The sequence below is a fragment of the Rhipicephalus sanguineus genome, chromosome 1 (genome assembly GCF_013339695.2).
Source record: "Rhipicephalus sanguineus isolate Rsan-2018 chromosome 1, BIME_Rsan_1.4, whole genome shotgun sequence".
Lineage (NCBI taxonomy): Eukaryota > Metazoa > Arthropoda > Arachnida > Ixodida > Ixodidae > Rhipicephalus > Rhipicephalus sanguineus.
This window is the reverse complement of record NC_051176.1, coordinates 89,966,372-89,980,105: the sequence shown is the minus strand read 5'-3', so window position 1 is coordinate 89,980,105 and position 13,734 is coordinate 89,966,372. Positions and strand designations below refer to the sequence as shown.

The window sequence follows — 13,734 nt, the reverse complement described above, 5'->3', positions numbered from 1 at the left end:
TTTCTTATTTCTAAAACTTATGGCTACAGTTTTTTTTGCGTTTAGTGTCATTTCCCATTGAGAACACCACGCCTGAATTTTTTGTAGCGAGTGATTAAGTTTAACCTGGTCCTCAGTTTGACTTACTGTCGTATACAGGACGCAGTCATCGGTGAAAAGCCTTATTTGAATGGATGGGTCGACGCAAAAAGAAATGTCATTAATATAGATGAGAAATAAAATTGGCGCTAAGACGGATCCTTGTGGTACGCCTGACAGAATGTCTAGTCTGCTCGAGATATCGTACGTACTCGAATCTAGGCCAATAGTTTTTTTCAAAAACTGATACAAGCCAGTCCGTAATCAAAATTGAGAAAAAAAAATGGTGCACTGCTAGCCCTGGCTAGAAAGGATGGTACCGTGGAAACAAGTGGCCGCACCAGTAGACAACAAGGAGTGACACCAGTTACCGTTTCCACCAGCATGACAACCACGGAGATACATACGCTGATCGCTTACACTGTCGTGGCTTGTCATATGCCTGCCAGTTCCAAGTGCACCCCACAATTTGAGGTGTAGCCAATGCCACACTGTACCGCAAATTATATACATATAGCATATTCAGTCAGGAATGCCAGCTGGCCAATGATTACGACTTCAGCGCGTGTTGCGATGGCCGGATACATGATAGCAACCATCGACAAACGTGCAACTGTAACTTATCGCGGACAATTCTATTGCAATAAGCATCTTCAATTATCTGTTTGGCAGCGCGTGTGGCATAGTACCATTGTAAACCTACGGCACGCTTTCAATAGGCGACAACCCAAACATGCCACACCACCATGGAACAGCCAAACCACCTAAACTGCTAAAGAAAGCATATCCGTCGTCATGTTGGCCTAACATTATATGCGCAACACCCGCCTGCTGTTAGAAGCGAGTGGCTTGCACACAAGCAAACGTTACTGCATAAACACTCCCAGGGCAAATGCACACGTACAAGAGCCCCAGCGCAGTGAAGGCATGAGCTATAGTAGGCGACACACTGCACACAATTCACTCAGAATAACCGGCACCACACTGCAGCTGGTGCCGAGTTTCAGAGGAGCGGCTTCAGCTTTCGTTCAGCAGAGATCACTGTACAAACACATACCGGAGAAAGCTGGATGAGTCGTCAGCTCTGCCGCCATTTCAAACTATTTCACGATCCCCTTCACAGCTCAATATATATCTGGGTTCAACTGTAAGCGCTGTTTTGTACGTGCGGCAGGTTTTTTTTTCTGCTTGGCCTACATTCGAGGTAACTTTTATTTTGGCTTTGGACTTCAGGGGGTCGGGACCGAATCGGTGCTGGCTTAGATTCGAGTAAATAAGTTATATCCCAAAGTCTGTTGTAACAAGCATAGACTGTATTCAAAAATGGTTTTTGGCTTGCAGAACATCAAAGCCCACTCCATATAACCCTGCAAGCACGAATGAAAGGCATTCAGCTAGTTCAGTGACGACTGTGGACACACAAATCCCACAGCAATGAGTTCTGTGTGCTGCTGCTGTGATGGTCTTTCCACAGAGTGTGGATGTGGTGTGCAACAGTTTGGTTCAATACAAATTGCAATAGAAAATTACGTCCAAGTGAGGGTTGAGGTCAAATTCCTTTTGGCTGCTCGCAGAAACATAAAAAAGCCCATTTGCGAAAAGTCAACTACACGAATACACATCTAGTGACGCAGCCACAGCAAGTTCAGCGTACCATGGCTGAACCCTCTTAGGGAAAAGACAAAGTGTCATCCATGCTTTCTTGAGAAACACGTACTATAGAAAAGGGAGGACCTTTGCATTTTTTAACCATAGCAGCGATCTTCTCTAGCCAATAATGAATGCCGGCAGTTAGCACAAGCCATCTTTATGCACAGCGAGCAAAAGTGAAACATAAAGCCTGCAAATCTTTTTCTCCGCGGCATGTGTGGCCCTTCAGATTCAATGTGAAGTCCGAGAGCATCTACCAAAACAGTACAGCTTTGAATTCATAGTCATCATTTAAGTATTTTTCTATGGCACAAAAATTTATCACATTCACATGGGGAGAAGGTCATTTGGGAGTTGTGGTGCAGTGTTTGAGTTCTATCCGCGCTTATTACAGCGCTATACTTTTCCATGGAATTTCCAACTGAATGTTGCCGCTGTTTGATATAGACAATGCTTCAATATATCCAGGATTATTGCTGCTGGATGATAATTTTGGCAATTTAAACAGCATTTTGTAATGGACACGTAAGGCACATTGATGTGTTACCTGTGGCTCATGGCGCAGATGTGTTCGCATGGCACAGTTTCCGTATATACCCACTGGTTTGCCACTATACACTACATCAGTTTTATAACCCAAACACATGATGAGCACTCTGATGCACATGAGAGGCACTGCTTCATGTCAGCTGTGGGCTACATGAGCGTTTCGACTTAGCCTTGTGACCAATACTATACTAAAGGCCATCCTGCAGAGAACTGGCATGTAGCTTTTTTTTTTCTTTGCAAAAAATAAAACAAACTTCCATACCATTTGCATAAAAACAACACCTACAGTCAGGGTGTCGGAACGGAACGAAAACCAAAAACGAAAAACGAGAAAAACAATATTTTTGACCGGAACGAAAACGTAACCGAAACTTTATCTATCATTTCGTTCCGGAGAGAAACCGAAATTTTTTAAATCGTTTTTCGGTTCACGAGAAAACTTCGCAATCCGGAACAACTGAAATCATGCAACGTGAGCAATTATGCACATCTAAGAGTACAGTGTTAGCGCGTACCTGAGGCAGGAATTCCAAAGCAAGGATATGTTAAACTCATTCTAAAAAGACAGGGCGTGCAAACACGGACACAAGAATTCAGGACACCACCGTTGTGCGTCTCTTTTCCGCCGTTGTGCGTCTCTTCAGTTGTTAGTCGGCGTTTGTGGTGTCCTGACTTCTTTCTTGTGTCCGTGTTTGCACACCCTGTCTTTTTAGAATATGTTGAAATTGTGCAAAAAACGAAAACTAGCAACCAGAGATGTCTATATTAACGAAGTGGACTTTTGGGCGCCTGTTACACAGGCCAGCGTGGGGAGGGCATGGTCAGCACCGAACTTTGTTACAGCAAAAGCTGTTATGGGATCACAACAGCCGATTTTGGCACCATAGTTGTCCGCCGCCGCTGGTGTCCGTAACCGTTACCGCGTGAAATAAGAAAAAATGAAATGAGAAACAAATTTCTAGGATCGGATGGGATTTTAAACCGCGCCCTGTGCGTGGCAGTCGAGTATTCCACCACAGTGTCACGATGGTGCTTGTAACTTCTCCGCAAAAAATACACCACACAGGCGTCATGTCGGCCAAGGAATCGTGTTAACATATGTTATATAGCGCGGCAGAAGAGTAAAATAGCAACCTGGCGTTACACAATGCGAATTGCTCAAGGAGTCAGTTGTTGAATGCTTTGAACCCGTTACAAAGGTTTCAGTCATAATTCTTTATCGTCATTAGCCACAGCACAAAGTGCACATAATGCCCCACAGATGTGTAACAGGTACCACGATTCTCCGAAGAATGAGGAAAAATGGCATAGAGGGTGCTTCGCTACTACAGGAAAATTATGACGATTTATGGCATAGTGGGTACCTTGCATGTGTACTTGTATTAGTTTCCCCGAGAGAGTACAGAACGGGCTCTAGAAAGGCCGCTGTTCCAGCTTACGCTGTGACTGCTGCATGTTCCGCGCAGGCCTGGCGAATTTTTTTATCAGATCAGCGGTCTCGGACAGAGAGTGCACTCAATGACGTGCTGCTTTTGAGATCGTGCTCACTCCCTAGACACAAAGCGTTCAGCCCGCTAAAAAAAGTCACAATTGACTTTTGAGAAAATAAATACTATGACTTTGAAGGGTATAGTACTGCTTTGTTCTAGTTGGTAGGAATTCGTGGTACAGCTTCTTACACTCCTCTGAAGAACGTGGAGAGAATGTGTTTTACCCCTGTCCCACTTTCTTAATTAAAAGGAGGGCAAGTAACTATATCACAAATCCAGTGTTTTTTTATGATTACCTTAACTTCAAACTTTTGCATAAAAAAACCGTTACGCACCGTTACGGAACATTTTTTTTTTTCGTTTCGGAACAGAAACGGAACGGAACTTTTTGCGGTGGAACGAAACTAAAACCGAAACGAAAAACATTTCGTTCCGACACACTGCCTACAGTATGTGGTGCCTGAAGCAGTAGCCGTGTGGTTATCATGCATTTTATGATGCAGAGCAGCAAGGGAGAATAAAATAGCTATCATGTTAAGTATTATCACAAGTTAATTCTCAAGGTCAATGACCTTCGATATTAAACGTAACAAGCCAATGCAGCGGTCGCATTGGCTTGTTATGTTTAATATCGACTCTAAGTCCGCCTTGGTTAGGCGGACTTAGAAAGTCGTCGCAGAGGAGGTCTGAGAGACTAGGGAAGCTAGTGGACAAGCTGACATCATGAAACTGAGGAATGAGGTAGGGAAAGTGGACATTTAAAAATAAAATTGAATTTCAGCCACAACAGAACATGAAAGGTGCTAACACTCACCCGTTCATGACCACTTGGCTCAGCATCTCTGCAAGATCAAGAAGCCTGCTTGCCCTCAAGTCCCCGATTTCACCTTTTGTCAGCTTTGGGGCATTTTCAAAGCAGAGGTTGCTGAAAAAGTTACAATAGATTCGGTTGCTCTGTATTCATAACCAGCTTGGCGTCGCCAAGCTCATTTTCTACAATGTTAATCCACTTTAAACGTGTTGCTCTAAGCGCAGTACTAATAAGAACAAGGCATACAACACACAACATACACAAAAAACGCCCGATTCTAGATTCTCCGATGCAGCTTCTATTTTTTCCTTTCAGAATCAGGTCCCCACAAATAAATCTGGAAAACTTTCACTTTGGAAGGGACCCCTGAACAGCTTTGTACATCACATCCAGGACATGCAAGTCACAAAATTTTAAGTGGAAAGAACAGTATGCAGAGCAATTCGATCCATGTTGCCATTCATACTGTATGTTGGTATGCTGAACGCAAACAATGTGTAGTACACCGATTCCCAATAAAGGCTCGCTCACACCGGCGACTAGCAACGATCGCGCGACTAAGTTAGTCGCAAAGCGACTGGTCGCAAACGGTCGCTAATGGCCGTTTTGGTCGCAAAGCAACTGCTTTGGCTCAGTCGCTGGCTGCTCGATTTTTCAGTCGCGCGACTGCAGTCGCAAACCACTGAACCAATCAGATGAGCAGAAACAAGACGTCAGCCTATTTTACAGGGCAACAGCAATGCGAGCTGTATATGAGCAGACGTGAATTCTATGTGGCGACGCATATAGGTCGCACGCAGGTGTGAACATCGGTCGCTTTGAGTCGCTTTTTGACCGCCAGTCGCAAACAGTCGCGCGACAGGTGCTAGTCGCAGGTGTGAATGAGCCTTTACAATGGGCACCAGAAGGACTGGCATCAGGACCATTTTGGGGCATAACAAGTATGCAATGTATGCATAACAAGTATGCAAGTATGCATTGCATAACAAGTAGGCAATGCAGTCGTTTGAAGCAAGCAAATGCGGCCTTGCTTTGGCATGAACACTCATTACATCCAGCACCCCTTTGGTTACTGTTAGCTGCCACTCAGCCAAGCGGGCAGTGAGGTGGGGGAAAGAAGGGTGGGGAGGGAGTGGGGGCAATTTCTTGAAAATTAACAGCAACAACTTGTGCAATTCTGTTGCTTATGAATCTTCCTTTCCCCTATATAATTCTAAGCGCATGAGCACTTTTCTGGCTATCCTCCACCTAATAAAGGTGTTTAAAAAAAAATAAAAGGAGGTTTAAAGGGACACTAAAGAGAAACAACGAATTGGTTTAGATTGAAAAAGTGTGTTCGGAGAACTCTTGTGTAGTTTATTTCACCACCATAGGTTTATTATTAGAGGAGAAAACCAAGTTCAAAGTTTCATTTTTAAATTTCGCGCCGAACTTTGTAATTCGTGACGTAAAAGGTTTCAATGAGCATTTAATGTATTTTTGCGCCACTGGCTCGACGAAATTTCCACAAACTCGTTATGTCAAGACTCTGGCCCCTTCAGAGGACAATGTACTTCGATTTAACCGATTAGGAACTACATAGGCCCAAGCAGGTGCCGTCAAAAATATGTGACATCACCGCAAATGGTGCGGGAATTCCAAGGTGGCGTCGCCACCTGTATTTTCTTTTTGCGCGTTTTCTCGCTTATTAAGCATCTTCTCGCAGCAAGCGTGGTGTTTTTGGTATCGTGGAAGACTACTTTACTAGTGCGAGAAAAATCGTTTTGCTCTTTAATGTCCCTTTAACATTACAAAGCTGAGCAGTGACTTTTGAAGAACACCACAGAAGCTGCAATGGAGGGCTCAGGATAAATTTGGCCCCTAACGTCACAGGGTGTATGCTAGTGGACATTTCTAAATTCCCTGAGTGAAACAGAACTTTGTTTTATGCCAAGACGGGCTGACACCATGTCGCCCGATGATGTCACTCTCTAGCATGCACGTTAAAAAAATATATATATAAAAATGACTTAATCTCATTTGAATGGTGCAGAGTACAGTTAAACCTCGATATAACGAAGTCGGTAAAATCATCAATTTACTTTGTCATATCAAAACTTCATTAAACTGATATTCGACCTTTTATGCAAGGTATAATTGCCGAAGAATTTCATTATTACACAGAAAATGCCGCGAGAATGTTCGACTAATACAGCAGTCTGGAATAGTTGACTTTAAGTGGAAAAAAAAATAATTTTGTTAAACCTGGGATCCGGCGACCCGGATTTGATGCCTCACCAGCGAAGTTCCCTTCACAGCGCCGGTGCGTCACGTGTAAGACGAAAGAATTGAAAGTTTTACACACTGTGCAATTGCACCCAACTTAGCGCCTTTCTTAGCGAACCAAAGGCATTTTGAGTGTTTCTACCTATCTATCTATCTAGCCGCCTACATCTGGGTGCTCTCGTGGTCACCTTCTTAACTTGGTAGAGACAAAAATTGGCATAGGAAGGCATGAGGGTATGACGAACATGACTGTCTGGTCATAACATGAATAATGTGAACATGCTGCTGTTTACATCATGAAACCCTTTCCTCCAGTCACGTTCTGCACATACCCGTATCCGACGGGCCACAGTATGCGGGTAAATGCCACAGGTGACTTACAGTTTATATCTACCCACGAACGGCAAGAACAGACAATGGTAATTTAAACGCGAGAGCATTAGGAAAATCCGGAATCAGCAGCGTTGACCCGACGAATGCAAAAAGTAAATATCAGCACCCCAGCAGGGATCAAACCCGGGCATTCTGCGTGGCAGTCAAGTATTCTATCGCAGTGCCATGCCAGGTCTTGAAACTGCTTTGGAAAAAGATCCTATGCAGGCTTCATGTCAGTGCAACGTCAAATGTGGTTGCAGTGCTGGCTATCTAATTTTACAGCAAGGTAACGAACACTACATATGTATACTACTATGATACATGTGTCATGAACGGTTAACATCAATTGTGGTTCCAGTGTTGGCTCCGCTTTTATGAGAGTCTAATAAACATTACATATGTGCTCCTATGACTCGGCAAGCTACATTCAAGCATTGCTCGACCCTGGAGGAATACGCTAACAAACGCTACGCATGATATTTACACCATCGCACCATAGCATGCACTTCGTTTCGACAAAACTGCCGTCTGTGCTCTAACGTGAGTGCCGACATTACTTCAGACCACAAGTTACCCTTTAAATGCCAGTGTAGTCGACGTGCCTGGTAAGCCTACGACGTGCACATAGTAACTACTCCTTTTACAAAAACCCATCGATCCACGCATCAATGCATAGTGGCTGCACATCTGCTCAAGCCACTGATATCCTGTATAGTGAAATCTGTGGAACTAGCGTTTTGCAAACTTTTCTGGGATATTAATCAAGGAAACCCACATTCTTGTCATTTTTTTTTCCCTTGTAGTTATTTTTATTTGTCCTAAACTGTCAAAATTTCACTCTGTGATCCCTGTATTTTCTTACGAGTATTTTCACCTGTATTACCTTATGTGTTTTACTGAATTCTATTATTTCCTATGTTTCACATACTGTAAAGATTGTTCAACACTGTTTTTAGTCTTATTTCACAGATTTGTTTCGTATTGTTTTCACAGCATGCTCAACATTTTCTTTTGTACAATCCACTCCTGCCTATGGCTTGTAAAACAAGTTGGCAGTAATAAATAAATAAATAAATAAATAATGCTTGGCTCAAAGCCAAGAAACGCAGCATAGACAGCTACTCGCTGACTGCTTCGCATGAAACCGATTCCCACAATGCATGGGATCTGCTGAAATTTTTCGCCCCCAGATTGTGCCTAGCCTCCGTGAACTGTTGTGTCATGGGCTTGCTCACATGCTTGAAACAACTGGAAGATGCCAACTCACTGCTTTCCTAGGCATGTACGGTCATGGGCAAATGAAACACGAACAAGAAATTGCAAAGTGGAACAGATTCCACAAGCGATAACTTAAAAGTAGGGGTGTGCGAATATTCGAAATTTCGAATATTTTTCGAACAGTGTTTGCTATTCGATTCGATTCGCACTGAAATTTTACTATTCGAACTATTCGAACTTCCCAAAGACAAATGCAGTCAACGTCCGGTTGAAAGTGACCCCTTCAGATTTTCAATATGCTTCACCTCATTGCACTCTCGTATTGCGGCAAAGCTGCCTTTCAAGCTCCGTTACGGTCGAACTTAGCCAAGAGACAAAGTCCGATTGGAAATGGTCCCTAGATTTTCAATATGCTTCACCTCATCACACCCCCGTATTGCGGCAAAGCTGCCTTTCAAGCTCCGTTACGGTCGAACTTAGGCAAGAGACAGTCAACGTCTGATTGGAAGTGGTCCCTAGATTTTCAATATGCTTCACCTCCTCACACCCCCCGTATTGCGGCAAAGCTGCCTTTCAAGGTCCGTTACGGTCGAACTTAGCCAAGAGACAGTCAACGTCCGTTTGGAAGTGGTCCCTAGATTTTCAATATGCTTCACCTCATCACACCCCCGTATTGAGGCAAAGCTGCCTTTCAAGCTCCGCTACGTTCGCGAATGTATTAACTCAAGAAAACGCTGGTTCCAACATGGAGATGAAAGATGTGGCAGAGTTGGGGGCTCAATTAATGCTGTTTTGGACCTGAAATTTGGGCAGGAAGTTCGAAAAATCGGAAGCCGAAGCTTTTTAGCATCCAACATTTCAGATGTTCTTATATATCGATGTCTACGAGGCAGATTTGGAACTCCTGACTTGAAGGGAGCACACCCTTGTCCGCCACATCAGTTCGCCTTCCACAGCAGTTGAAAGAGGAGGAGAGGCTGAGGAAATAGCATCTCTGCCTATCACGTGTAAAGTGTTGTCGGCAACACTTTGGTTGCACCAAATCATGTACATAAATACAATTCGGCCTCTACATTGCCTCACTCTTGATAAGACAACTATGAAACACCACCCCGCCAGTGCTTCATCAACCTAGCGAAAAGAAACACTTTCATGTTGCTATCTCATAAGAATATGCTTAGGAATCCTCTCTAACTTTTTTTTCTGCAGTTTCGCTTCGAATTATTCGAAAAATATTTGAGAAATATTCGAAAATTATTCTATTCGATTCGCACTCAATCTTTATTATTCGAATTCGCTTCGCACCCAAAATATTGCTATTCGCACAGCTCTACTTAAAAGAGTAAAATCTCACACAAGTAATTACGTGGTTACAAGATTGTTTGGGCCCCACAGCAAGCGTGCAAGGCGAAATTGTGTCAACATTAAGCCCACCACCCAACAGAAAAGCATGCTTTAGGTACCTTAACTTGTTTTTATTTTAATTGACCAGGACAGTACATACGTAACAATGTGTGCTATCCTACTGACCATTCAAATAAGCAGGCCCTCTAAATTTACCAATGCATAATGGCTGCATATCTGCTCAAGCCACTGATATCCTGTATAGTGAAATCTGTGGAACTAGCCTTTTGCAAACTTTTCTGGGATATTAATCAAGGAAACCCTGCATAAAATTAAAATCACACAAGGTAAGCAAAAAAATGGCCACACAGAAATTGGCATAGAAAATTACATATATATCAAGTTTTCAGCATCATAACATATAAGAACAACGATTTTGACATAACTTCTGATCTAAAGCCCAGCTCCCACCCCTTCCCTCAAAACAATATCAAAGTCCCACCTGTGAGCCTCCTGCAGCGGAGTGAAGCACTGCACATCCCAATCTTCTGGCAAAGGAATTGTGGAAACTGCAACAGTATTGAAAACAAAGGTTAATCAAACAAAATACAGCCTATGACAGCAGCATCAAGAATGCTGCGAATTCACACCACTCACATTTCTCTTTTGGAAACTCGGCAGGAAGCACAGCGAGCAACCCATTGAGCAGCTTGCAGAACCCATGCCAGACCCTTCAAGTAAATGAGAGCCAGTAAGTATGCAATGTTTTCAAAGAAATAACTGCTTTAAAAAAATCCAGCCAGCTCCACTTTGCGAACACAGTCGAAACAGCGAAGCTTATGCCCGTCCTTCATCAGGCTATATCGTACTTCTATGTTTTTCAAGCCTTCCGTTCATTGGTGCTTAGCTGTGGCCTCTCTTGCGCGAACATCGCGGTTGGCTCGGAGACGACATGCCCATTCTTGCTGACGCTCACGTCGGGTGGCTTCTTCATCGGGAGAATGAGAAATCTTCGCCATTCTGAAAGCGCGAACTCCTGAACACTGACACTGACAAGCTATTTGACACTCCACTGCGCCTCACCGTCACCCCATCTTGGAGTGTTTCTCAAAGGTTCAACCCTCGACATCTTCCGCCCTCACCTCTCGCAGCACACGCAGCTCTCCCCTTCCAAACGTGCCTCACTCTCGTCACACTGCGAGGCCACATGGTCAGCGCTACCACAACGGCGGACATGAAAGCATCGACTAAGAACAGCTTCGCTGATAAAATTAAACTGTACAGTTTAATGTCCCATAATTGCACAGTGGGTTACAGATTAATTTTTTACCACCTAGGGTTCTTCCATCACGCACCCCAAGGTGGACTAGTGCTTTTGCACTCAGCCCTCTTTGGAATCTAGCCACAATAGTCAGGATCAGACATAACATATTAGTCACATAAGACAACTAATGAAGTGTTAAATTTTACATAATGCTATCAGGTTTTGAGGGTTATTTATTTGCGAAAACCAGAGCAAATTCAAAGATAACTGCAGTCAACATCCTTCAGTTGGACCTCAACAAGACTGACAGGACTGTAGAATTACTAGGCGAGTTAATCTGTGAAGAGCATAGAAAAAATTCACACAAATGTACTGCTTCCTTTTACGGACAGTTTTGGGGACATGGCCCTTATGACATAGGCTGGTTAACACAGTTAATACTCGATCTAACGAAACCCGATTTTACGAAGTTCCCGACCTAACAAAGAAATTTTTATTCCCCGGCAGGTACCTATAGGGTTCAATGTTGTGATCAACCTGAACTAATGAAGCTAACTTGGCACTAAACCCAATTTAACAAATGTTCTGAAATAAGAGAGTAAAAAAAGACTGATTTCTTTATAATTTTTACACAGATGGGTTTCCTTCGAGCGTGCGCTCTGACACTATCACGATGAAACATCTAGCCCTCTTAATCCCAACTCCAGCTTTATTGTGACGAGGCTGTACACCACGCCCATGCATGGAACAATGGACAGAGCAGTAAGTAGAGCCCTTATGTACCAAATGGTGCTAGGGGTGGCAGTACTTTTGGTGTTCCTGTAAATGCTCCCACAGTAACACTACGGTGGTTGGTTTCGTTATATATTTATGGCTTATGAGACAGATGGCACTGATCGGCTGCTCGCAGCATTATTGCTCGTCCTGCTCGCACAATCACTGCATTCGTTCTCCCCGTCTTTGCAAGTCAGCAGCCTGTGATAGCTTCACGCGACCCGTGTACCTGTCTTGCATCGCCCGGAGATTCCATATCCAGGTGCCCTAGGGCCACTCTGGCTGAGCTTTTACACGCACAGGCGAGGGTTAGCACACAATACGAAGCCAGTTTTTGTGCGCCGCTATGGTACAATTTTAGATTTCGAAGGACCGAAAAATACCTTTCTCGATTTCACAAACTTCCCAATTTAACAAAATAATTTGAGCATAGTCACTGCTTCGTTAAAGTGAGTTTCAACTGTATAAGGTTGTGTTGTGGCATTTTAGTTGACAGTACTAATCAACTCTTGACAGTACAGAAGGCTCTTGAGGCCTAGAGGCTTCCATATTCTCAGTTCAGACCAGAACTGGCAAGTATAGCGCCAAACACAACTTTATGCTGACTTTATATACCATACTTACTCATGTAAGGCTGCACATTTAATAATTTCTTTACAAGGTGCATGCAGGCCTTATGGCTACTCACCGAAGCCCTAAACTGCACTCTGAGCGCTGTGAAGAAAAATGACACTCCTGGCGTCCGACTATGACTACATTTAATCAATAATACACGGGACTTCCAGGGCCCTCATTTGACGAGCTTGCTTCACTGATGCCCCCCTTAAGCTTGCAGTCTCCCATGCTGCCCAAACTGTTTGAAATTCCTGTCATCTTGAAACACCTGACAGTCCTCAACACAAAACCACACGTCGTGTGTTCAATATCCACTGCCCTCTGTTTGCACTGATGACCACTTTGTGCACCCAAAAGATTATCCAAGTACTCGACCATCCCTGCTACCTCCGTTGCAAGTGACCTTTTCCACTGGCTCAAGTGTTGTCACAGCACACAGAGTGTGCTTACCTTTTCGACTATATCGAGCAGTTCATTTTTTTGCATGATAATTTGCACTGAGTGCATTACCAGAAGTCCCTTCAACCTGCTGCAGTCTAGCACAATGCAAATTTCATTCATTTTAAAAGAGTAATAAAAGGTAATGCTACTCCCTGTTTTGCAACTTTTTAATACTATACACATATTCGACATTGCAAGACAGTTCTTTAATTTACTCGCATTTGAGTTGTGCTTAGAATTTCAATATCCGCACGCACCCCCCCAATTATAACCACTTAGAACCAAGGTGAAGCCTTCTGGCACAGAGCTGAAATAGACCCACCGAAAGTACATAAGGAATTATGCAGCTCATTGTTTTTTTTGCATATACCGTAGATTCTCATTAAACAGAGCCTGAAGGGACCAGGAAAACGTGCTCGATTTAACAGGAGGTCTATTTACTGAGAGATGAACAGGGGTGCAGAATCCAAGTACGAAACCAATCATATCAGAGGCAATAGTTTCGTTTAAGCAGCAGTACCGTTTAAGAGATTTCCGTTGACTGAGAGTCTACTGTTTAAACAACTACATAGAACCAATCAACGATTAAGCCAAGGGAAGCATAGAAAATTAAACTTTCTCTAGCACAGCTAGAGCTCCAACTCTGACAACCTTGACAGTTTGAAGTAGCATACCAGGGTTCCTTGGCAGGTTGCCCGCTTGCAAATCCTGTTACTATGTAACTCCTGCAGCTGAAAGGATGTTCTATGCCAGCCACCATGGTTTGAATAGAACTGGCCCAGACCCACCTAGGTCCAGACTGAGTACATACACACAAGTACCCAAGCAAGTAAGTGGACAAGAGGACGACATCCACCACC

At 43.5% G+C, this 13,734-nt stretch overlaps 1 protein-coding gene across 2 annotated transcripts in view; it reads right to left on the bottom strand.

Moving 5' to 3' along the window:
• LOC119393792 (nonsense-mediated mRNA decay factor SMG7) overlaps positions 1 to 13,734 on the bottom strand; it is a gene marked incomplete at its 3' end in the record, with an annotated part of 93,827 nt that overhangs the window by 43,587 nt on the left and 36,506 nt on the right. For both annotated transcript variants that reach the window (XM_037660956.2, XM_049415034.1), the window contains 3 exon segments: positions 4,582 to 4,692; positions 10,283 to 10,349; positions 10,438 to 10,511. In XM_037660956.2, coding sequence (XP_037516884.2) covers positions 4,582 to 4,692; positions 10,283 to 10,349; positions 10,438 to 10,511 — 252 coding nt within the window.